The 23,527-nt window shown below is 50.0% G+C and overlaps 7 protein-coding genes across 7 annotated transcripts; 3 read left to right on the forward strand and 4 right to left on the reverse strand.

The window, feature by feature from the left end:
* Positions 1-1,019: 1,019 nt before the first annotated feature.
* Asppvi_009693 (J-type chaperone JAC1) lies at positions 1,020-1,835 on the reverse strand (the record flags this gene model as incomplete). Its single annotated transcript, XM_043305542.1, has 1 exon — positions 1,020-1,835. The coding sequence occupies one exon, from the start codon at positions 1,833-1,835 to the stop codon at positions 1,020-1,022; it is 816 nt and encodes a 271-aa protein (XP_043161477.1).
* Positions 1,836-2,386: 551 nt separating this feature from the next.
* On the reverse strand, positions 2,387-4,218 carry Asppvi_009694 (putative pre-mRNA splicing factor; the record flags this gene model as incomplete). Its single annotated transcript, XM_043305543.1, has 3 exons — positions 2,387-3,924; positions 3,999-4,032; positions 4,177-4,218. 3 exons carry the CDS (start codon positions 4,216-4,218, stop codon positions 2,387-2,389), a joined length of 1,614 nt encoding a protein of 537 aa, XP_043161478.1.
* A 979-nt stretch (positions 4,219-5,197) lies between these two features.
* ppmA (type 2C protein phosphatase PTC7) lies at positions 5,198-6,559 on the forward strand (the record flags this gene model as incomplete). Its single annotated transcript, XM_043305544.1, has 1 exon — positions 5,198-6,559. One exon carries the CDS (start codon positions 5,198-5,200, stop codon positions 6,557-6,559), a length of 1,362 nt encoding a protein of 453 aa, XP_043161479.1.
* A 781-nt stretch (positions 6,560-7,340) lies between these two features.
* Asppvi_009696 (PWWP domain protein) lies at positions 7,341-9,518 on the reverse strand (the record flags this gene model as incomplete). The annotated part of the gene is made up of 5 exons (XM_043305545.1): positions 7,341-7,912; positions 7,967-8,201; positions 8,281-8,653; positions 8,719-9,205; positions 9,359-9,518. The coding sequence occupies 5 exons, from the start codon at positions 9,516-9,518 to the stop codon at positions 7,341-7,343; spliced, it is 1,827 nt and encodes a 608-aa protein (XP_043161480.1).
* A 1,803-nt stretch (positions 9,519-11,321) lies between these two features.
* Asppvi_009697 (phosphatase PAP2 family protein) lies at positions 11,322-12,830 on the reverse strand (the record flags this gene model as incomplete). Its single annotated transcript, XM_043305546.1, has 3 exons — positions 11,322-11,740; positions 11,813-12,347; positions 12,444-12,830. 3 exons carry the CDS (start codon positions 12,828-12,830, stop codon positions 11,322-11,324), a joined length of 1,341 nt encoding a protein of 446 aa, XP_043161481.1.
* Positions 12,831-16,373: 3,543 nt separating this feature from the next.
* Positions 16,374-20,138, forward strand: Asppvi_009698 (putative C6 transcription factor; the record flags this gene model as incomplete). The annotated part of the gene is made up of 6 exons (XM_043305547.1): positions 16,374-16,410; positions 16,463-16,542; positions 16,607-16,689; positions 16,761-17,153; positions 17,772-17,976; positions 18,033-20,138. 6 exons carry the CDS (start codon positions 16,374-16,376, stop codon positions 20,136-20,138), a joined length of 2,904 nt encoding a protein of 967 aa, XP_043161482.1.
* An 829-nt stretch (positions 20,139-20,967) lies between these two features.
* Positions 20,968-22,607, forward strand: Asppvi_009699 (protein OS-9; the record flags this gene model as incomplete). Its single annotated transcript, XM_043305548.1, has 2 exons — positions 20,968-21,084; positions 21,162-22,607. 2 exons carry the CDS (start codon positions 20,968-20,970, stop codon positions 22,605-22,607), a joined length of 1,563 nt encoding a protein of 520 aa, XP_043161483.1.
* Positions 22,608-23,527: the final 920 nt, after the last annotated feature.

Raw genomic sequence — 23,527 nt, forward strand, 5'->3', positions numbered from 1 at the left:
CAACGGTGCCAACAGCAACAACCCCCCAAAAACCGTTCCTCCTTATCATGCAGCTCGCAGATGGGTCATTGACAGACACTGTAAACCACTGTCATGGAGCCATACCCTGCCATTGATAACATTGATATGACGAAATTCGCGGGATAGCTCAACATCCGCGAGCCGTTTGAGACACTGTGCAGCTAGGCTAGCTGTTGGACTCACCCATACTCGAGCACCATTATTAGTGTTACTGGACAACGCAGCAGAGCCAAGGCGAAATGCTGATGGAGACTGTAACACGCGCAAGTCACGCGGTTAATAGATAGCTGCAGGCTTGCAGCGCTTTTCTTCCTTTTGATCCTAGAGGGGGGTGAAAGTGACCAAGCAAGTTCGTTTGAGAGTGCTTTGAGTAGCATTAGTCTGGTCCGTTAGCGTTGACTCCTGCGTCGGGGACGCCAATGCCAGCTTCCTCGAATGGCTTAGGTTGTTGCCCGATGAGTGCTGTAATTGCTGTTTGTCCCAGCCTCTTTATGACCCAACTGCGGGTCGTTTCGTGGACGGACTTAGTTTGATATCCCAAAGAATCATGAACTAGAGAAGGATAGTATTGACAGTCGCGTTAATATACATGCTAACAGTCCTGGGGAGTTCCCAAACTGGCTGGGTGCGTTTTCCTCATCTGGCGGTGAGATTGGTGGACTTCGATTACCGCTTCAGATCAGGATATGGCTGGGTTTGCCCCTGCGAGTTTGCTAGGAGCCTCGGTCTGATTAGTCTCGAGCCCTGGTGGGGAATATTTGATCAACTAGATAGTGCAGCTCGTCGACAGATATCAGAGTCGGACTTATACTCAGGTGAACATAGAATACAAGGTGCTATTACTACTGGCATTGTATGTCTTGCAATGAGTGGCATGTCTCAGTTATGCTACATACCAAATTAATATAGTTTTTATTCCATACATAGTCTTAAGCTATGGGTCTAAGATGAAGAGACATAGATCGACAAAGCGCATAGTGCACTTCCAGAATCCGTAATCAATGAATCAGGCGAATCTCCGTCCTGCCTGGTTCCCACTCCCGTAAGCCTTCACCGACACTGTACCAGAACCTCAACCGCACACACACCTGACGCGCAGCCTCGATATCCCCCCGTTCAAAGGCTTGCGCCAAGCTCTTCACACACTCCGCCACCCGCGCATCATTCTCCTTCTTCAGCGTAGCAATGGTTTCTTCAGCCTCCGGGCCTGCACCGACATCCTCAATCGTCTCCTGAACCTCCATGACCTCCATCAGTGTCTCCGGGTCGAGCGCATGTTGGGTCGCTCCGTCTTCCGCGGTCACATCGATACCATGAATCTCGCGCAGAAGATACTGCGCCCGCTGCAGAGGGTCCGCTAGTGTCCGGTACGCTTCGTTGATCCGGGCGGACAGCGCCTCCGCCCGCTGCTTCGCTGGTCCTGGCGGATACTTGTCCGGATGTATCACATTCTGCAGGCGGAGGAACTCGCGTCTCAAATCGCTCAGAGGGATATCAAATGGTGAAGCGGGAGGCGGTCCTGCCGGCAGGGTCTCGCGAAAAATAGTATAGTGGTTTGTAAGGTCTGGGAGGTTGCTATCCTGATTGCTCGTCTCGGTGGCTGTTGCAGATGAGGAGGTCGAGGCAAGTCGACGGGTTTGCAACGTCAGACCAGGTCCTCGCGCAGGCTGAGCAGCCAAGATCCTCGGTCTCAGTTGGCAGAAAATGCACGCGCCTGTTGAGAATAGCGAGTGTCTGGCCTCCGTCCGTGATGGGGGAACTGCGGAGAGCAGCGATCGCTGTGCCAGCCGCTGCATGCGTAATGATGCGGCCATCTTTACTTTTGTATGTATGTCTGTTGGCTGAGGGCTCCAATGATCTGTTCCTTTAGCGCAGCCTAGCGATTAGATCAGGAATGGCCGAAACAACTCTTGGTCTGGCAATTGCTCCGATGGCTTCCGACTCGGTCAAGCAATAAATATTGAGATAAGTAACTAACCACGTGCGCTTAGTCAACAATCGGCGGTTGATCGCTGATTACGTCATTTATCCTGAAAACGCATTCTAAGGCTTCATAATCGATTCACATTCTCTACGGAGTAGTATCCGATCCGATCTATGCTTCTGAGGAGGTACGTACAAGAGAAGCTGGAGTCCCTTTATGCCTAAGCTGGAACAATTAGATATCCAAGACCGTGGAAAATGGCAGTACTGTATCCTTCGAGTGAGCGGAATCTCGACACGGATATTGACTTCTCACTAAGCCAGGTCCGAAACAGACCCTACCCTAGGGAGCGTAAGGATTTCTTGTAGGTACTGAGTCTGCAAGCCTAAATGTGGCCACATTGTCGATTGTCCTTATTTAGTCTTCATAAGTGCTATAGATTCACTCTATGCCCCAGAGCTTCACAGTCCGATCGTGCCCGCAACTGGCAATCCACTGGGCGTCGTCACTGATGTCTGTGCTAAGGACATTGCCTGCGTGGCCACTCATGGACTTGACCAAAGACCAATCATCTGCGCTGAAGATATTGACGTTCTTGTCGAACCCACTGCTGACGAAGAATGTGCCTGACTTCTTTGGTTGAACGGGGGTTGCTGGCGTTGACTGTTCACTCGTCGTGAGCGTCGGGTTGCCATCAACGTCCATTCGCCCGTTGCTCTCAGTAGATGGCAGATAAGATGCAGTCGACTCAGTGCCCTTGTACCACCGTACATCTGAAACGACACTTTTATGTGCGCCGATCCCACCAATATTGCGTACTTGTCGGAGGTCCCAACATTTGATCCAGCCATCACCCGAACCTGACAAGACACGGTATCCGTCAACACCCCAGTCAAGACCGTATATTTCTCGAATATGACCCTCAAGGATCATCACCGTCCGGCCTGTCCGGAGATCCCAGATTCGACCAATGCTGTCCAGACCGCCGCTAGCCAACAGAGAACCGTCATTGTTGAATGCCACGGTGTAAACCTCTCGTGAATGGCCCTCCTGAAGAAGGAGCTCGACAGTTGTCTCGACGTCCCACAAGCGCCATGTCGTGTCGAACGAAGCAGAGGCGACGTATCGCCCTGAAGGATGAAATTCTGTTCGGCATACACGGCCGCTGTGGCCTGACATTGTAGCTAGTGGTGTATCTTTATCCAGTGACCACAGCGCCACGTTGCCCTCGCCGCCTCCGGAGACAAGGTTGACACTCGACTCGGACACATTCGACGTGGGAAGCGTTGCACCGGGGAACCACGCCAATCCACCGACACGATCCGTATGACCCTTGAGATTCGACTTCTCCTCTAGATTTGGTACGGTGAGCAAGCGGATACCGCCACCCCAATTGCCCGCAGCGATCGTCTTTCCGTCTGGCGCAAAGCGACAAATGCTCACAGGGCGATCGCCCGCAATCTGCGACCCGTAAAGGTCGAACCCTTGCAACTTCTCTTTCACCGCTTTGCGGTGCTTGATATGTGTTCTCAATGGGATTGTAGATTCCTCTCGTAAGCGCTCTACTCGTGCTTTCGCTCGGGGTAAGGAATAGCGGGCGATGGCTTTTCGGGCCTTGAGTAGCTCCTCGGAGCCTGCTGTGTAGAATTCTTCCTGTTGTTCTGCTTCCTCTTCCGCCTCTTCAGCTTCCTCTGTCGTACCTCGCATGGAAATATCACCTTCCGCGGCCGCCGCTTCCTGCCTCTCGGCGAGATCGGTCAGAAGCTCACGCAGTCGATCTCTCCGGTCCACGGGGCCTTCTCCGAAGAGAGTGATTGGTTCCCCGAGCTCCCGCAGTCGTGCGCGCACACGGGTATCGTCCGTCGGAACCGCCATGGCGGCTGCTCGTCGCTTGCGCTCAAATTGGGATAGAATGGCAGATGCTCGTTCAGCGGGTATGCCCGCTGCAGCAGAGGGGATATCATAGTCGCGGTCGACGGCTGCGGTTGACATGGAAGGGTCAGCCGAAGGACTGAATACTCGGGTCGCTAGATCGAGGGAAGCTATTACTTACGAATATTTGCCAGGTCAATGCCCATTTCCGTATCCTAGTCAACCCAAACATCATTGGACGTCAGTGGAAGGATTCCTGAAGAGAGCCTTTGACTTGATAATGTGAACATAGGTAGATCAATCTAGGATCTATATGGATCGAGAAGCAGAGGGCCAGAGAAAGAGAGAAATCTTCGTACCTCGGACTCCTCCACGTACGCCTGTCTTGAAGGGTGCATCATCTTGGGCACTGAGCTTGAGATAAAACTCGAAAGGATGACTAGGTTATTAGGTCGTCTTTTTGCCGGAGATATAATCGCAGAGAGTAGCAAAAGATTTTCCGATGGATATTAATCAGTCTGAAGAGCCACCGGTTGCTCTTATGGTGACACCGCAGTACTAGTGGAGGCCAGGAAAGAAAACGCGGAGACGACGTTATCCGCGATATTTTCAACAGTCCGTCAAGGGCGGATTGACCGTTTTGTCACCACCACAGGTCGTTCGCCTAGGAGAATCTTTCTACAAGACTCTGCTTCACTTGAGCAGTCTATCCTGGCAAGAAGTTCGATTCTCAGTATTATTCTTGCAAAGATCGACACCTACGCTGAAACAATTCATCGAGAATGAGCCACGTCCAGACTGCTACGGGTATGTCAATTTTCTCCTGCACCATCTATCTAATTCCCCTCTTCTTTCGCAAAATCAAGAGCGCTAGTTATCAATGAATTGTGGTAAAACTAACAGTTACGTCTGGAAGTGTCCGTACCGAAATCATCTATCAAATCTCGGTGTCAAATTCCCTTATCTTTTCCCCTTGAGGCGGTCGATGACGCCAGGCGGTCGGCGATCCCGTCTTATTCTGTTTCCATCAGCCATGGAATGGAAAATCAGCAAGAATGATTATCCACGATCTTCTCATAACCTCTGGCTGATCCAGTGACCGGCCCAGTGGCATTTCTATCCAGCGAAAAGTCTCCAATTGAATGGACGAAAAGTAGAGGACTTCATTATTGCTCCCTCAGTTACGTCCTATCAATCACTACCTGTCAGTCCGGCTCAAAGCGGTTGATCCGTGACGGTCGGCTTCGATATCTTCGCCAAGCGTTTTTCACCATCCTTCAAATGGTCCAGCAGACAATATCGTTATACAGAATTATTCTGCTGGAGGGTCTTGGTATTGTGAGGGACAGGGCCCTCCGGTGACGATCCTGCTCTTTGCCGATGATCCCGCTGGCCTCCTCCGGTAGAGCCTGCAGTTCAGCCTGCAGTAGCCTACAAACCGTCGCCAGGGACAGATTAGTCTCTTTTGCGCCGTCTAGCACAATATGGTCTCGACACTTATCGGACTACCTCTCCTCCCTTAGAAGCCCACGACTATCTGCATCATGCCTCCCGCGATCTTCGCGGAGGACTTTTCATTCAACGTCATCGTTCAGTCTCGATGCCCCGCGCATCTCCTACCGTGTGGCAGCCTCGTCCTCTGCAAAGACCCGCCGTTTCCACCCTGCCACCAATTTCCACAATTTTAGACCCGAGCTTCACGATGCCATCGGCGTGGTCCCGGAAGAGATCGACCCGGCCACCAGACGCAAGAGGAGACCAGACAGTGGAGAAGATGCTTTCTTTGTGAGCAGAGTTGGAAGTCGAGACTCCGGCGCCATCGCCTTCGCGGTCGCGGACGGAGTTGGAGGCTGGGTGGAGTCCAAGGTCGACCCAGCGAACTTCTCTCACGCTCTGTGTCGCTATATGGCGCTGGAGGCCTTATCTTGGGACTCGTCGACCGACAAATTGCGAGCCAAGAACTTGCTTCAATCAGCATATGACCAGCTGGTGGCGGACAAGTCGATTCGGGCTGGCGGGAGTACTGCATCGGTCGGGGTAGGCTTGGAAGATGGTCAGGTCGAGTTGGCCAACCTAGGTGACTCGGGCTCGATGCTCCTCCGTCTTGCTGCTGTGCATCATTATTCAGTCCCACAGACTCATGGCTTCAACACACCATATCAACTGAGCATCATTCCCCCGAAAATGCGTGCTCAGGCCTCCATATTCGGCGGCTCTTTCTTGGAGGACTCGCCGCGCGACGCAGCCGTCACAAACCTCCATATGCAGCACGGCGACGTGCTCATGCTAGCGACCGATGGGGTCTACGACAACTTGAACAATCAAGACATCTTGAAGCTCGTCACAAGCCGGATGATTCTGACCGGGGCATGGACCGCCACGCCCGAATTGGGAATTAAAGTATCGGATGATCTCGGAGCCCTGACGGCCCCTGACGGCCTCGCTTCTCTACTTCCCTGGCCGTCCTCGTCTTCCAAGTCGTCGGTGACCGACACTTCCACATCAGGCAATGTCGCGCCATCCAGCCAAATTCTTCAGCACCATACGCTCCAGTCTCTACTCGCTTCCACAGTCGCCGGCGAAGCCAAGCGGGCAAGCATGGATTCCAGACGGGACGGCCCATTCGCCAAAGTAGCTCAGCGTTATTATCCCGGCGACTGGTACCGAGGCGGAAAGGTGGACGACATCTGCGTTTTGATGATTGTGGCTGTTGAAGAGGGTCGAGGTCATGAATCTCGTTAGACTTACTGAGTTTGTTTACTATTAACTCACAATCTGCGTTTTGGCGCTGTAGTTATGTATAGAGCAGGCCGGGTCCACCAGAGCTGGAAATGGGTGTCGCGCTGTATCATATGATGTTATCTGCCCATACGGCATCAAGTTTAATAGAATAGGATACCATACATTATCACGTTATCAATGATGTCTCTGGACAATATGCTCGATGGAATTTCATATGAATAACTTTGTATTTTGCAAGGACTAAATCTCAACCCAAAACAAGAAGCTCGCGAGACTAAATTAACATTCTGAGACGTAATCAAAGAGACCCGAGAAACCCAGTCACATCGAAAGGATTGGAGAACACCCCAAGATACAGAGAAGCTGCAAGGCCTGCTTATTCCCTTCCTCATCTTGTTTAGATGCACTTGATACCCTTTCATGGTGTCTCCGACCATGTCACACAGCATTCGTTTCAATCCATAGTATCCAGTTCCATTTGCAAACTTGCCACTGTCACTGACCAGTGAAATAGCAAAAGATAGACATGGGATAGACAGAGACAATGAGGGACAAGGCCCTTGGTAAGAAAAAGAGTTAAAAGGCTTTTGAGTACTCAAATCTCCACTCATCGATCGGCGGCGGAAAAGGGACATAAGAGATATCAGTGGGAATTCCAGCCGAACAGAAAATGAGCAGGAATGCCAAAACTGAAGTAACAGGCGCATTATTGTAAGCATAAGAGGTACAAGTAGAAGAGAGAAGTCGGTGGACGCATATGGACAACCATGTGTGCCTTTGTTCACGCTGCTGCTTCAACAGCTTTCTCTTCCGCCTTCTCTTCTGCCGCTTTCTCCTCGGTCGCCTCTTCAGTCGTGGGGACTTCTTTCTCTGAAGCTTCCTTGGCTGGTTCAGCAGCTTCTGCCTTCTCCAAAGCAACGTCAACATCAGCCATCGACTCGTCTTGTGGTTCCGCCGAATCTTGCTTGGCTGGCTTGATCTCTTCTTCCTCTTTCTCCCCTTCGGTTTCAGTCTTCGCTGGCGTTTCGACGCTGTCCTCCTTGTGAGCGCCATTAGCCTTTGGCTCGGCCGGTGTTGTCGTGGTATCGGCATCGAGCACATTCTTCCACTTGGACAAGATGTTGATAGCACGGCGACGGAACTGGAACTCCTCATCTCGAGGAATAGAGTTAAGTTTCACAATCATTTTCAGAACCTTATTGATTTTGGTTGCACGGATGATCGAGACCTCGAGATCTTCAGCAACCTTCTCAAGTCTAGTAAAGTAGCTAGACATGGTAGTCATCTCCTCCTCCTTGGGGGGCTGATCACGCGAAATGAAGCCCTTCTGGAGTCTGTGGCGAACAAAGAGGACTGTCTTTAAGTTAATCTGGGTTCATGAGGGAGCCTCGGATAGGTCGACTTTACCTTCTTTCTGTTTTCTTTCCTTAGCTTCCCCCTGGTCGACCTGCTTTTCTGGCGCCTTCGGCGCAGCGCCAGCATCCTCCTCGCCCTCTTCACTGACGGCACCTTTACCAGTCTTCTTGCCGCTGGCTGTCTGTTTAGCCTTGCTAGCGCCAGTGGCTTTCTTCTCAGTCTCGCTTGTCGGGGTCTTGGGGGTTGTCAACTTCAACTTGGTGGCAGTCTTGGGTGTTTTAGCAGGCTATAACACCAGAAAAAAAGGCGTGTTAGTCCGGCGACCGTGTAAAACTGACAATGAGTAATGGAGAGTCATAATTCACCTTCTCAGCTTCGCCATCGGTTTCTGCGTCCTTCTTGCGCTTCTTCGAGCTCTTTGGCTTCTTGGGCGCGTCCGCATCCTCCATGTCAATATCCTCCAGGTCATCAGCAACGTCCATGCTCTTCCGCTTGTTCTTCTTGGCTTCCCTTTCAGCCTTGGCCGCTTCCTTGGCGGCCTGCTGGGCTTCCTGCTCTTCCAACTCCTGTTGCAATGCGCGCTGATGATCAGCCAGCAGATCCTTAAAGTATTGCAAATCGTGACCTTCTGCGGCTACGGCATAAGCAGCAAGAAGTTGTTTCGATTTGCCCTTCTCTGGTACGTCTTTGCAGGAGGCAGGATCGAGCGGAGTCAGGTCTGTGTTGGGAATCCACGCGCTGTATTTTTTTACCCCATTAGTCGCCAACTCCATGGAGATAGACAAGTTCGACATGGCACTTACAACTCGTTTGTTTCGAGGAACATCACAGGGAAAGTTCTCTCATGGGCTCTCTTGCCTCCGTCTGCGTAGTCCTCTCTGTAGGTGCCATCGGCCCGCATAGCGGTCACTGGACGCGTGCTCAGTAGAGTTTGAGGAAGGATTTCCTCGTCACAGAGAATAGATGGCCAAGGAGGAAAGCTCCGCAGGCGCGCGAGATAGTACTCGCCGGGCTTCGCGTGCAAATTTGTCATGCGAGCTTGCGACTTCTTCCGGCTCAGCTTGGACTTATGTTCGGGGACACCACTAGTGGATTTGCGCCTCGAGCCTCCAGACTTCTTGGAAGATGCAGGAGCTTCTTGAGCCTCGGGCGCTGTGGTGGCCTCGGAGTCTGCAGGCGCCGCGGCGGTCGCTTCCGGTTCCTTCGCGTCAGTAGCCTCTACAGGGGCCTTGGACTCTTCAGCCGGAGTATCCGTCGATTCTTTTTTCTCTTCAGATACGCTAGCCTCGCCTGATAGACAGCGGAAGCTTAATTAGCGATTAAAGTCTCAGGTGAAAAGCGAAAGCGAGGGACACCTTGCCCCTTCCCAAGGAAAAAAAAGAAAACGGAAAAAAGACTGGGAAAAGTGCACGTCACAACACAATGGTACTGAGAAATTCTTACCGGATGTCTTTTCCTGGGCGCCATTGACCTTCTCTGTTTCTTGCTCCTTGGACGTCTCTGGAGCTGATTCCACGGGCGCAGTTTTGGCCTCAGCAGGAGCGCGCTCGACAGGCGCCTCGCCAGCTTCGGTCCTGGCGACAGCAGGGGTATCCTCGGCCATAGCGTGCGACAAAGCTCAATTAAATTCAGACCAACGATGAACTGATATGCGGTTGAAGGAAGCCGAGGCTTTCAATGAAGGAGGTGGTGGGAGGATGAAGGTGGTTTGAGCCGGGAGATGTGGTGGAGAAGGTCGCGACGCCGGGAGGCGGGAAGTTCGAATAACGCGTGCGCTTGGGGGAAAAGGGAGCTTGCCAATCCACAAATGACGCAACGGACGAGCTCAACACAACAACGGTCGAGATCAAAAGATCGAATATAACAACAGCACCCCAGATAAATTCTAGTCTGCTGCTCGTATCGTAGTATGTTAGAAAATCGTAGACTAGCCCACAAGACGAAATCTGACGAGACACGCCACCAGGTTGCGTAATGACAAGCCCGACCAGGAGATACGAAGTCAGCCTGGTGCGAATCCCTCAGTAATGGATGATTCGGGACCTTCTCAGATCAATAGACTGAGGTAGTTGATGGATGATCAAGACGCAAGAAAGAAACGACGGCGGCTTCAACAACACTTTGACTGTTGATGATCGCCTAGCGTTTATCTCCGAAACACGGAGAAGCGCAATAACTGACAGATCGCAGCAGAAGGACGACAATAGCCTTATGTCCAAACTGCGATAACACTCTCTCTGCGCGTAGTATCGATTGTTGCAAAGAAACGGGCAATAGCCGCAAATTCGGGAAGGCAGATTAAACGCTCCTCTCCCGGAAGTCAATTGTGACTAGTTCAAGACAGGACGCGACGCGACCAAATGTATGATAACTTATTTTCGGTGCAGCAGCTACAGACGTCCGGCCTGGCGATATTGTGAGCGAGAGCAACTACTGCGCAGAAGAAGAACATGATGACTGACCTTGTTGACACTATAGACCCGGACTCGCTCAAGGCGCCAATAGCCGAGTATACCAGGTTGGCGTGACGAAAACTTGAAAGTATAGAGACGCTTGGTTATCCACGAATCAAATACACTTCTATAATTCAAGGATCTCCTAGGCTCGCGAGATAGGAACGAGGAAATCAGTCAGAGGGAGTGCTGGGAGGAAAGGAATATCGACGAATGGGGCAGGGCACCTGAACAGAGGCGGGTCAATGAAAAGTGACGGCACCCCGCGAATCTTCACGCTGTTTCAAGTAACACTGACAATGAATTGATCTCATTTACTCCGTATTTGCTGATCTCTTCAAGCTCCTGAATCATGGCTCTATGGGCTTGCGTAATGATAGATAATACGGTTGAATAGCCTATTCATTTGGCCTCGTTATTTGCTTTGCTTAATTATCGGTTCAACATCCAGTATTAACAATCTGCGTAGCTCGCTGGTAGCCATCCATAGGTAGGTATTCAATTATGGTCGTATTCAGCCATACAATATCATCCTGCCGGTCTTTTTTGGGGCTTCTGGTGCCTTCCACTAGCATAGAAGCAGCAACATTTCAGCTACTGTGATAGATAGTTCGTATCGAGCTCGACCGATGTTATAATATTATCGGCAGAAAAATGCCGTAGTGCTGGGACAGGAGCAGATTATCCACAGGATGAGAATGTCCTAGTTCGTCTTCTATATGTATACATTTCATGTGATGTAATGATATCATGGAGACAAGGTACAGTCGTTATTAGTCCTTTCCCAAGTGTCATAAGTCGCATTGTGATCATAGGTGTAAGGGCAGGCTTCGTGGAACAATAAACCGAAACGGGGTCTGTAGAGCCCCCAACAATAATAGATAAAGGATAGAGAAGGATATTTTAATGTTCAGTTATAAGTGGAGGTCCGACATGACGCATCAGAGAGCAGTTCATCGGTAAAGAGCAGGATAATTCGGTACTTCGTCATCATCTGAGTAGTCGATACCGTCCATAGCTGTAGGTTCTGGTTTATGGATGCGAACTAGCCAGAGGAAATAGTCCTCCAACGGCAGAAGATTCAATAAGATGCCATTGAACCGCCATCCTAGGACGCAGACGACTGTCCCTGCAACAGCGTCGAGAATGAAGTGATTGGCGGTGGCGATGATTGCGACCAATATAACGAACGGATAGAGAAATCCGACCAACAAGCAGGCTAAACGGGACCATGACGGGAGCTGGAAACCCAGCGTGCGACAAAACAAGCGCGAGCGAACAGCAGGCCGGCGTTGATGTGGCGGCAATGGGATAGTCATGATTGTAAGTCCAATCATCAGGGAATATCCAAAGTGCAACGAGGGCATGGCAGCTGTCGACAAGATTACAGTTAGCACCGCAAGAGAAGAGCTTAAAAGAACAATAGACAATTAACAATGCTTACCGTATTGGTTACAAAACCGATTCTCGGTCCAGACGCTACCAGCACCATTGACGCCATGCACAGTATCGACAAAGCCGAAGCTACGTCCTAGCTCTCCGTCGGGGCCTTTCACATTCTTGTCACTGAGGAGGCGAGGGGGCATGCAGGGCCACAGAGTGAAGACCACGAAAGCGAGGAGATTGCAAACGGCGAGGGTACGGCGTCGGGCTTGATAAAGCAGCGGGCCAGCAGGGGATCCTTTCGCAGCACCCAAGGGCTTTCCCGTCTGCGATTCATCGACTCGGTTCCGCGTTGTAGTGTAGTAGTAGAGCCAAACGAGGAAGGCGATAGTGCCTGGAATGTGTATGAAGGAGTACACCCAGTTGATCGCGGACATCAGCTGACTATGTCGAAGGAAAAACCGCTGAATTGAGACCTCCCAGAAGATGCACAAGCTTTTCTCTATTTGGATGATCTGAAGAGCATGTTTCCTTGCTACATCAACAGTTCCTTCTTGGAGAGTGACCGCCGTGAATGCACGGCCTAGTTGATATGTCTAGAGTTTGACGTGTAAGCGTACTGTTTCTACCCTTTCCTTTTCCCCTCTCAAGCAGAAAAGAGATTGCTAACAATATAGAAACCAAGGACATACCCAGTAAACTAAGGCCCAGTACCAGCACTCAACCAGAAAAGGGAACTTTCGGAGCAAGCGACTGAGAAGACGATCTTGAAAGACAGCAGTATCAGGAGATTTGACCTCAAAAGTGCATGAGAGGATCCGAATCTGGCGTTTGCGCCATCGAGCGTCGTCGAATTGCACCAGTGTTGGTGACAGGGATCGTTCGTTCAACAGAGCGTCCTTTGATGCCGGCGACGATAAGCCCGACTCCAGCGAGTCTGGAGAACAAGCACGTGTAGACGTGCTGGATCTACGAACTCTGCGCACAGAAGAGAAAGCTGCGGTAGATCGATTTATCCAGGTGCCTCCGAAGAGCAAGACAATTACGACCAGGGGCTCCAGGATAGCCCCAGCTCCCATGTTGACAAAGGGCCCTTGAGGCGAGACAGGAGATAGCCAGGGAGAAGAATGAGAGTACTCAAGGAGGAGGATGTCAATATCAGGAAAGGGAATCACTAAAGATAAGAGTACGTAGGTAGGTAGGTAGGTCACATCCAGGAAAATCCAGGCACCGGGACACTAAATGCCACGAATTATGGGAGGTTTGAGACTACTGTAGGATGGAGTTGTGCGCTGGAAACTTGGAAAGGAAAGACGACATCATCCACATAGGAAGAGCTAGGGGGCTAGAGGCGCACGCGAGGTTTAGCTAGGTACCTAGACAGGCCAAGCAAGCATGTCGAATACCTGGTTCCCCGGGGTTGAGAGAGGGCACTAGTGAAACAATGAGTGAATAAGTACTCCCGCAGTGAGACCTGAGGAAGAGAAATAAATGGTCACATCCTCTAGATGGTGAGCTGGGATGGGGAAGTCCGGTTGGTAAGGGATTTCCAAGCATCGTGAATCAATGGATAAACTTGAATGAATAACAAACAACCTGCTTCGTTTTGGTAGCTTGGTCAATCAAAGTTGAGGAAGGCTCGGATGGGTCCAGCATAAACACTTGCCCCTCTTGGTTATTCGCACGCGGGCACCTTCCCAAAGCTCCAGTTAATTTGCTAAGTTGCATACATGTTACAGAGTATAATACAGAAAAAATCATAACAATCCGGATTAATTGAGAGGATCTATCCCTTCTTTGACCAGATTTTCTTCCTCGTTGAGCCACTTGAGCCATACTAGGGGAAGCCATGAACATCGAAGAGGTACCTGGAACTATGAGAGGTTCCGTGTGCCAAGCAAGGAGCGGCAATGTACAGCCGGAGCAACCGGGTATCAGGACTCATGCAACATTGGGAAACATTCATAATATTTGTGCGCTAATGGCCTTCAGTGTGACTTAGTATCTACGTCTCTAGACTATACCAGGTCAACTAAGAGTTCCGTGCCGTTTTCATTATCAGTCATTATATTCTACTACTTCGTATCTTGGCCACCATATCTACCTAACTGTCCTATCTAGTTCATAATTTGATGTTTGTCACAATGCCAGTTAGAGTTTGCTGCCAAACACGAAAAAATGCCAAGACAGCGTGGACAAGCGGAGACCACGGAAAGCCACAGAACAGCCCTATCGGGATCTGGGCCTCGGAGTTCGGAACCTTACTCATGGTCCCATCCTGTTGTGGATTTTGTAAAACTTCCATTTGAAAATCCTCGAAAATGAGTAATGCGATAAATTTTTCCGCTTCACCTGAAACACCCTGCTTTGTATTCGTGGCCATTAGATACTACCAATCAGTTGTCGTAATCAGTACGGTCAAACAAGTTTATTGTTAGATTTGTCTTGGTAGATTGTGGTCATCCATAGAGCATAGTACTTGTGCCACGTCACATGAGCCTAGCTAGGACCTAAATTTGCCATTAGTGATACGGTAAACTTGGCCTGCGGTGGGTGGCTGCAGCCAATGATAAGATGCACGTAAGGTTTATCACTTCAGAGCGGCCCTCTTTATTATCAAGGTACCCTTTAGTCAGGCAAGCCAAGTCGAGGACAGAGATTTATGCAAAGCCATTGGCTAGAGGTCAACCATCATTATCATCATCACCATTGGGTACTCCAGGCCTGCCATACAGAAGAGGAAACCCAGTACAGGTCACTCATGCGAGAAGAAGTTCTGTATACCTCTCTATCAGGATCATTGATACCCCGCTGCTGAAATGTGAGAGAATTGGTCAAGAGATGCGATGAAGACTCAAACTGTCCATATGCCTTCGTCATCACAAGATTCATTGACGACCGGAACGAGCTTCACCGAGTCGGTGCATCGGCTTTCCGACTTCCGGAGTAGATTCACCTTGGCTGGATATCGCTCCCAATGTAGGTTGAGAAGGCATCCCGTTGTCATCAAGAGTATACCTGGAGGATGGCACGTCCGCAGATAGCCAGGAAACCAACCAGACGGCCCGCAGGCCTTCTAGGTCGTAGACCATGTAGTCTACCTTAGGTCTTGATCACATATTGAACTTTTCTACCAGTTGGTTAGAGTGTCGGACTTGCGAGTTCAAACTTTCCCACTAATCAATCAGATCTACCCTCAGTTGTGACAGAGATGTGAAAGTCGTGATCGACCCTCACGCTGACGCGTCTTTTTTTTATTGCCTGTTTTTCCCTTTTTGCTTCATCTACCCCTTAGATATCGCATACATCTTCTATTCAGATATATTCATTTTGAAACTGTGGAGAATAGAGTCTGAGGAGTGGAATAGGTGACAATATATATCTGGGTTGTGTCATACGGAAGATAATTGGAGAGAACCAAGCGGGCTCGGTATTGCTAATTTAGCTATATCTCGAACTATCAACAAACGAGGAGTATCTGCAGTGTCTCTCTTCATAAGGTATATTTACACAGGTATCTATGGTGGCCATTCAATTCCATGTTGGCTTCAGGATATTAGATTAGCGCATAATTCGCATCTATCCCACACTCTTTCTCACCAGCCCGCCCTTTCGCTTCATGTGACAAGGAGAAATGGAGGATGAACGGCAGAACAGCCAAAGGATATGGGACCCAAATCCGTTGACGCGCGTCCGATCCAACTATAGGGAAGTCGAGCATGGAACCCTTAATCAGATACGGTCTGGCTTTAGAGTTACAGGTAGTCGGAGCCTTATAATCCAGCATGGACATTGTAACTTCATGGAGTAGGAGTGAGCTGAAACAATGTATATTCAAGCTGGTTATCAATTCATGCATAAGGAGCAGCAGTTGTCTCTAGGATAAATGACGTCACTAGCTCTTAGGACTGTCGCCATCTTGACTTCATGGTGCTCTCTGAGAAGAACAAGAGAAGGAAATGAAATTCATTGTTTAGATATTCCGCATTTAAGTTACATATGTTTGACGTCAAACAACTCACCCATCAGCGACGGGAACTGCTTAGGGCCAAACTACCCCTAAGCTTAGCAGCACTATTTCAATTCATAAGCCGTGCGAATATCAGAGCCTAAGGAAGATTCGAGCTGCCAAATTATAAGGTGAAATTTTAACATAGTCTCATCCAAATTGTGGGCAGGAAAACGGAGATAATGCTGGCAGTCACACCTCGCGTTGCTACGACCCCGAAATATATCGCCGGGCTTATCCCGCGACAGAGGTCCACGCTCGCGACAACAACAGGATTGTCAAGATATTTTGCGACATCATATCCGGCGCAAAAGCAGCTGACATTGCTCCAAGATAAACATCATGGATTTGGATTTGCACGATCAAACCCTAGGCCTCCTAAGCCTAGAAGCAAAGGGGTCACAGAGATCAGAGGTCCATACTATACGGTATGCGCTTTCGGGAAATCAGAGGAAACCGGAACCAGCATAGGGCAGTGTGAGAATCGCAGAGCTGATACAAGCGGTGCCATTCTAGGTGATGGGAAAGCGATACTTAGCCGATGTTCTAGAAACGTAAGCATCGAAAGAACCGCAAAGAGATTCCCAACACAGGTATTGACGCTCGTTTCAGAATGGGCACCCATGTAGATGGTCTGAAATTCGCAGGAGGTATGTATCAATGAAGTGTACCACCTTTTGAGCTCCGCTGATTGAAACCCAGGCTCTTTCTCTCTCTTCCAGGAAAAGCCCTTGAGAGAACTGATAGACCTCGCCCACGACTACGGTGTTTATGTTTCAACTGTAGGTTTGTTCCATCGCAGGTATTAGGAAAATTACCATCTGACCGGGGTTCCACTGATCACAGGGGGGATGGGCCGAGCATCTTCTCACACATCCCGATGCCAATTCTGTCTTTGATAAGTACCTCAAGAAGTGCAAGGATCTCGGGTTCGTCTACCCGCGTCGAGGCACTGCCTCTCGTACCATTTGCCCGATCTTCGAGACTAACACATTCAAAGATTCGATGTTATTGAACTCTCATCTGGTTTCTTATCGTTCCCAGAAGATGACTGGCTTCGCCTGGTTGACAAAGTCCACACGTACAAGCTGAAGGCAAAGCCTGAGCTCGGCATTCAGTTTGGTGCTGGAGGTGACACACCTGCTTCCGATCTTGAGGCTCTTGGAACTTCCGACCCAGGAAAGCTCGTTAACATGGGCCGTAAATTCCTCGACGCGGGTGTGGAACGCTTGATGATCGAATCTGAGGGCATAACAGAGAACGTGCAGTCATGGCGGACTGACGTCGTGTCCACAATAATGAAGGAATTGCCGTCTGAGCGGGTCATGTTCGAGGCGGCAGATCCCAAAGTGTTCAATTGGTATATCAGGGAGTTCGGCATCGATGTCAACTTGTTCGTTGACCATAGTCAGATTGTTCAACTGTCATGCCTGCGACAGGGCATTTGGGGCACAGCTGACACTTGGGGTAAAGTGGTATCATTTCGGTCAGAATAGACGGACGAGGATCACATGGAATACCAATATGTATCGATAAACTACGCCATGGACATTACTCGTCTTTCACATGACGCATCTGAAAATAGGACGGGAGACTCTGGAATCACATTCCATATGATAGCTAGCATCTGTATAGCTGTAGTTCTTCGATGGAGGCCTGAAGAATACGCGATAAAAAGGAATATAAGAAATGATTGTATTTTTCAGGCCTGCATTAGAGTCCAGATCCTTTCATTTTTTGCCAGTTGAAAAGTCCTTGCGGGGGTTATCCCGAAGCACTTTGATGATGTCGCTCTCTAGCTGCTAGGTGACTTACTTTTTAAGGAAAGGCTCGTGCAAGCGGCAGTTTAGTAAGCAGCTATCTCCGCAGTGCCAATGCCGGGGGATCGGATCGTCCCATATAACTTGACAGCTTCAATGAGCCTCGTTCCTCTTTCTCGGGCAAGCATTGTGACTCCGGCACTAATTATGGGTTTGCCGATCGAGAAATGAATTTTCTAAGCACTTCATAGCCAGTCTGGGTCCTGGAATTTCTTCCGCCTCGCAATCCAACATATCACCGAGAACGGACCCCGCGTCTTGGCTCCGACGTTCCATGCATCCATGAATATCCCGTGGCCTGACCCCTTGCGCAAAGACGCTTACAATTCTAAGCCATGCCTAGGGCTAGTACAGCTCCTGGCGCACGGCTTCGATGCCGGAGAGCTTGCGACAGCTGTAAACGGAGAAAGCAGAAATGTAATGGAGAACAGCCGTGTACGATTTGTATACAGCGTCGCAAGGAAGCGGAATGCAGCTTCTCAGATAAACCGGCCCGCTTACTGAAGGCTAATGCTCCTAAGGAGACTATGCTTCTTAGCGAGCACATGGTGCCGACTCCGCAGAGGCAAACGGCCATGGATCGCTTGCTGAACGCCCTCGAGGATCATAGTGCAGACTTGGAGCAACAAACAACGGATGACAAAGACGGGACGGCGCCTGTGCCCAAGGTCGCCAGACTGCTTCGTGATGGGCAAGGAAAATTCATGTATATTGGCGACTCTGCGAGCTTATCGTTCCTGCAAAGTGTACGTCGTATCGTCTCTTTGTCAATCGGGCGATGCGAGTTCACAGAGGATACGTCGCGGCACTCCATGCTTGAGGCTTTTCAGAGTAGTTCGGCTGCCCAAACAGGACCGTTATCTGCACCGCCGAGTAACGACGAGGCGCAACGACTCGCTCGTCAATATGTCCTTGCTACCAGTCCATTACTGGATCTATTCGATCTCGAGGAGTTCTATCCCCGGCTCGCCAACTGGGTTGGGAATCCCACTGGCGATGAAGATACTGTCAGCTCGATCTTCTACCTTGTTCTCGCAATCGGAGTTCAGGTTTCGGAGATCAATCAGGATCTCGCTGAACAGTACTTCGTCAGTGGCCGCCAGCTAGCATTCTCCGCTTTCACCGAAACCCCCAGCCTCTACACGATCCAATCTTATGTCTTGATCTCAATGTATATGCTTGGTGCGTGTCGTCGCAATGGCGCGTTCATGAACCTGGGAATCGCCTTACGGGCTGCATATGCCGTTGGAATTCATCGAAGGGACGCGAATGCCCTATTCTGCACTCGGGAGCGTCGGGCCCGGGAGCGGGTTTGGAAAAGCTTACGGATGATGGACCTGTTCCTTAGCGCTTCCTTAGGGCGCCCTCCGGCGACCTCAGATTTTGATTCTGATATAGGTGATCAGGCAACAATTGCAGGGGAGCAACAGCGATCCCAACCTGAAGCGCAGTTATCCCTATGCGTGGTTGCATTATGCCGTATCTTTGATCGCATCCTGACGGAAGTCTACATGAGACAAGTCGTCTCGATCAATGTTGCGGAAACAATCTCAAATCAGCACCGCGCTTGGGTCCGGAACCTGCCAACTTTTCTTAGTGCCCAGACGGAGCGTTTAAGTTCAAAAAACCTTGAGAGTATGCTGGCCGCGGCGCATGTGTTCGGCGCATACTACTGGTCTATCATCCTGTTAACTCGGCCGTTCTTCATATTTCGGGTGTCTCAATACGTGAGAAGTAAGACTGATCCGGCTATCAGCTCCAACGATCCAAGAGCCAGCGCCTCTCGCATCGCTCTTTTCTCTGACGCTTGTGTCTACTCTGCTCTACGCTGTCTCAACATTGTGGACGATCTGTCTCGGTTTGAAGCTCTACCTCGGAGACTACCTTTTCTGATTAATTCAGTTTTCAACTCGGCCGTCGTTTTGGGAGCAGCGTTTTTTGCTGAGTATGACAATCTTCTTCCGCTCGAGGAAGGCCTGGACAAGTCCGAAAAGTTTCTGGGACTATTTGTACCACATGATCCGCACGCCTGTCGTTTTTACCAGATCATCAAATACCTGCGAGGCGCGGTGGCCGAATATGTTCGCCGTCGAAACCGTCAATGGATGGAACGCCGGAGCAAACAGGTCGACCAGCTGTTTGGCCAAGTAGGGCTTACAAGAGAACCATCAGCCTCCAACGACAACGTGGCTATAAGCCGCAGTGGCGAGCAGTCAGCCCCATCTCCCTTATCTCCAGAAAAGCTCGCTACAGGCTCGCTTTCTGCGGAAGGGCCGGAACAGACAGCCTCCACAGGTCAATCGGAGAATGACATTTGGAATACCCTGTGTGGTCCTCAAGGAGCGGCTGCGCTGCCGTACGATAATACTATATCTACTTTGACAACAACGGGAATACCCATTGGTTGTTCACCGGGAGGAACCCTCACAACCGCTCAAGCGGGAATGGGAACAGATGCCGGAGGGCAAACACCCTTGTCCGATGTACTATTCTCGGAGAACGGTCTTCTCTACATGGCAGAAGACCTCTCCGTTTTTGGCCTCTGGGGAGAGACTTGATGATACGCTGCACTTGGCCAGTAAATGAAAAGGCATCAAGCCCCAGTCCTTCGGACCTAATCTGCTATACGTTCTCCTGCTAGTGACTTGTCCATTTTCATGACTCTGTATGATACGAACATAGCTTGCGCATCCTTCACTTTGCCTCTTGGTCCACGCATTTCTTTCTTTATTTTTCACTATACCTGGGAGGATATCTATCTACTCTGAAAAATACCCTGGTTGCGTTGTTTGGCGTCTGAATGGAGTTCGGTTGGCAATGTCTCCAATTATCCCCAAAGCATTAGGCATCTATCTCTATGCTTTCAAATCGCAGTTGTTGGTTACTGCAGGTTGTGGGGAATCGTACAATTGTAGTAATGAAGTGCCAAATACCTGGGGATTGGTATCACTTCAAGATAGTCAAAAAGTAGTTTACCTTCTGGTGGAAATCAAGTATTGATTCCATTGTGTTCGATCCTTTTCCCTCCCTTCGTTTCCTTGAAGCGTTCGGTTCATCGGTGGATGACCTAAGAATTCCTTATCCACGTGTCGATAAGGACACAATGCGGATCTCCGCCGATGATAGCAGATCAATGATGTTGTTTACAGCTGTCATGTTCTGAAGCTACAGCTTCTAATGCCATACCTCTGCATTCTGAGATTTGATTCCTATATGCTGCTATAATCATGAGAATGAATTGCCGCCTTTCACTTCATTGACCCTGACACCCCGCACAAAAGGCAATAACCTTAGGAATTTCCCACCAGAGCTTCAAGCAGCGAGGACTTGTGTGGCATAACGATCAATTGGTATCTAGTTACTGCTATCGGTCTAAACCACGAAGTCATGGTCCGACGTATACGGACTCTCACGCCATTGCTGGTGCTGGCTTGCGCCGGTTCCGGCGCTTGGGCCAGCAAGAAGGCGTTCAACATACAGGATGATCTTCTTGCGTATCCTCAAGTATGCCACACGTGTTTCGCTTTTTAGGCGTCTGCATAAAATAAACAGGCAATTTTGCTAATGGTATATGCTTGTAGTTCCAAGTCTTCTTCCCGGATGATTACATTCTCGATACGCGGGCGAGGGAGTTATTAGAGAAACAACAAGAGAGCTCTTCCTCTTCCGCTGATAAAACATTCGCCGAAAGCAATGATGCGCAAGTATATCTGGGAGGCCGGAAAGATGAATCCGAAGACGATAATAAAGAGGCGATAGAAGGACCTGGGTTCACATACGAGGAGATGCTCCTTGATGGACAGCGATATCTCTGTTCCATCCCGCAAGTCGACAACGAAGACAAGAACCAGACGAACGGAGCTGATAGTGCCAGTGAAGAGGATGAGAAGCGAGAAATTGCACGCGCGACGGATCGTGGCCTGGAGCTTCTGCGCGAGATGGAAGGCAAATGCATGTACTACATATCCGGATGGTGGTCATACTCATTCTGCTACAAGAAGCAAATCAAGCAGTTTCATGCACTACCGTCCGGCCCAGGCGTACCCAACTACCCGCCAATAGAAGACTCTGCGACTCATTCTTTCGTGCTGGGCAGGTTTCCGAATAGTGGCGACGATGAGGATCTGGAGGGGGATGCGGAGCACAAAAAGACAACTACAGATGTCGCCGAGCTCCAGACGAAGGGCGGGTCGCGGTACCTAGTGCAACGACTGCGCGGCGGAACCAAGTGCGACTTGACAGGCAAAGACCGGAAGATCGAAGTGCAGTTTCACTGCCATCCGCAATCCACAGATCGGATCGGTTGGATCAAGGAGCTCACGACTTGCTCATATCTGATGGTGATCTACACTCCGCGCTTGTGCAACGATGTCGCATTTCTGCCACCTCAGCAGGACGAGGCGCACGCGATCGAATGCCGGGAGATTCTCTCCGAGGAGGACGTCTCCGACTGGGAAGCAAGGCGGGAATACCATTTGGCTCAGCAGCTCGTCGAATCCGCGATTACATCCGAGTTTCCTGTTGTCGGGGATATCGAGGTCGGGGCGCAGAAATGGGTAGGGTCTGAGGGCAAGCAGATCGAGAAGGGTCGAGTGGCATCTGTTGGAGAAGAGAAGATCGAGGTGGTTGCCAAGCGCGAAAACGGAGAGGTCACCAGGTTGTCCAAGGAGGAGTTGAAGAAATACGGCCTTGATCCTGAGAAGATTGAGACACTGAAAAGCCGACTCGAGGAGCTTGCCAAGGGCAAGGACTGGACACTAGAGATTGTCGAGTCTAACGGCGAGCGTGGCTTAGTCGGAACCGTCGACCCCGACGACGATGAGAAAGAAGATCAGGCCGCACAGGACTCTTCATCGCACCCGGCACAGCAAGCTACACCTGACAAGGCGGAATCAAATGCAGAGACAGCAGAGGAAAAGAAGAAGGCAGACGAGAAAACAGACCATCAGGAGCCAGAAGAATCAGAGCCGACCACTAATGATGCCGAAGACGGCAGCGAGGAAATCTTCTTCAAGGATGAGCTCTAGCGGGCTTGGTTGATGTGTAATTCTGGACTTGATCTTGTACATTTTATTACTATTATCAAGCCTCAGCTACGATTTGAGATACCACTTCCTATCACGTTCTGAAATATTTTGCTGAATTCAGTTGAGGAATAGGGGCCTCCGCATAATTGGAGCGGTAATTGGCTAAAGACACTCCGATGTAGAGAAAGTTAAGAAATGACGTAGGGGTCCCTCCCTGTCATCAAGGGAATAGGCACGAGGGAATTCATTCGTTTTGGCCTAATCATCGCTCTTGGTTGATGCCAGGAACAGCTGCCCAAAACCCCAGGGTGAAATCGTCTAGCACAGCAGACTAGTACACTCGAGGCGGGACCATTTCCTCCACACTGTAGATAGGGTGAGGCGAGATGACAGGTGAAATTACAGAGATATTCAGGTACATGAATTCTGCCTAGCTGTTGTAATTTTTCAGGAATTTACTTAGCATCAACTCGCAGAGTTAACTTGTGATGTTAGAGATAGTAAGGTACAGTACCTCAGTCACAGTCCCCAGCAGCCGGGGCCACAAACCAGGTACTAACTCTCCCGTACTCCGTACGGAGAACTGCTAACTACGTACCTTCACCCACTCTACCCACTACTAGCTTCTGGCTGACAACCTCATCCTCTCTCTTACTGAACCTCTCCCTCTCCGTTTCTACCCCTGTCATCTCTATTTTTCTTACTCTTCTCCTCGATCACTTTCATTAATTTGCGTAATTGAAACGGTCGCCTTCTTCCAAATCTTCTTCATCGCATAATTAGCCCCTTTACCCTGAACTGGCCAGAACTCGGGAGAGGGGATACTCAATTGCCAAGGCTTCTGGTTCCCCCCCATCCATCGACCATCAACCGGCCTTCGACTATCTGGACTACCCTTTCGAACTTGGCAACCCCTACGG

The sequence above is a fragment of the Aspergillus pseudoviridinutans genome (genome assembly GCF_018340605.1).
Source record: "Aspergillus pseudoviridinutans IFM 55266 DNA, scaffold_7, whole genome shotgun sequence".
NCBI lineage: Eukaryota > Fungi > Ascomycota > Eurotiomycetes > Eurotiales > Aspergillaceae > Aspergillus > Aspergillus pseudoviridinutans.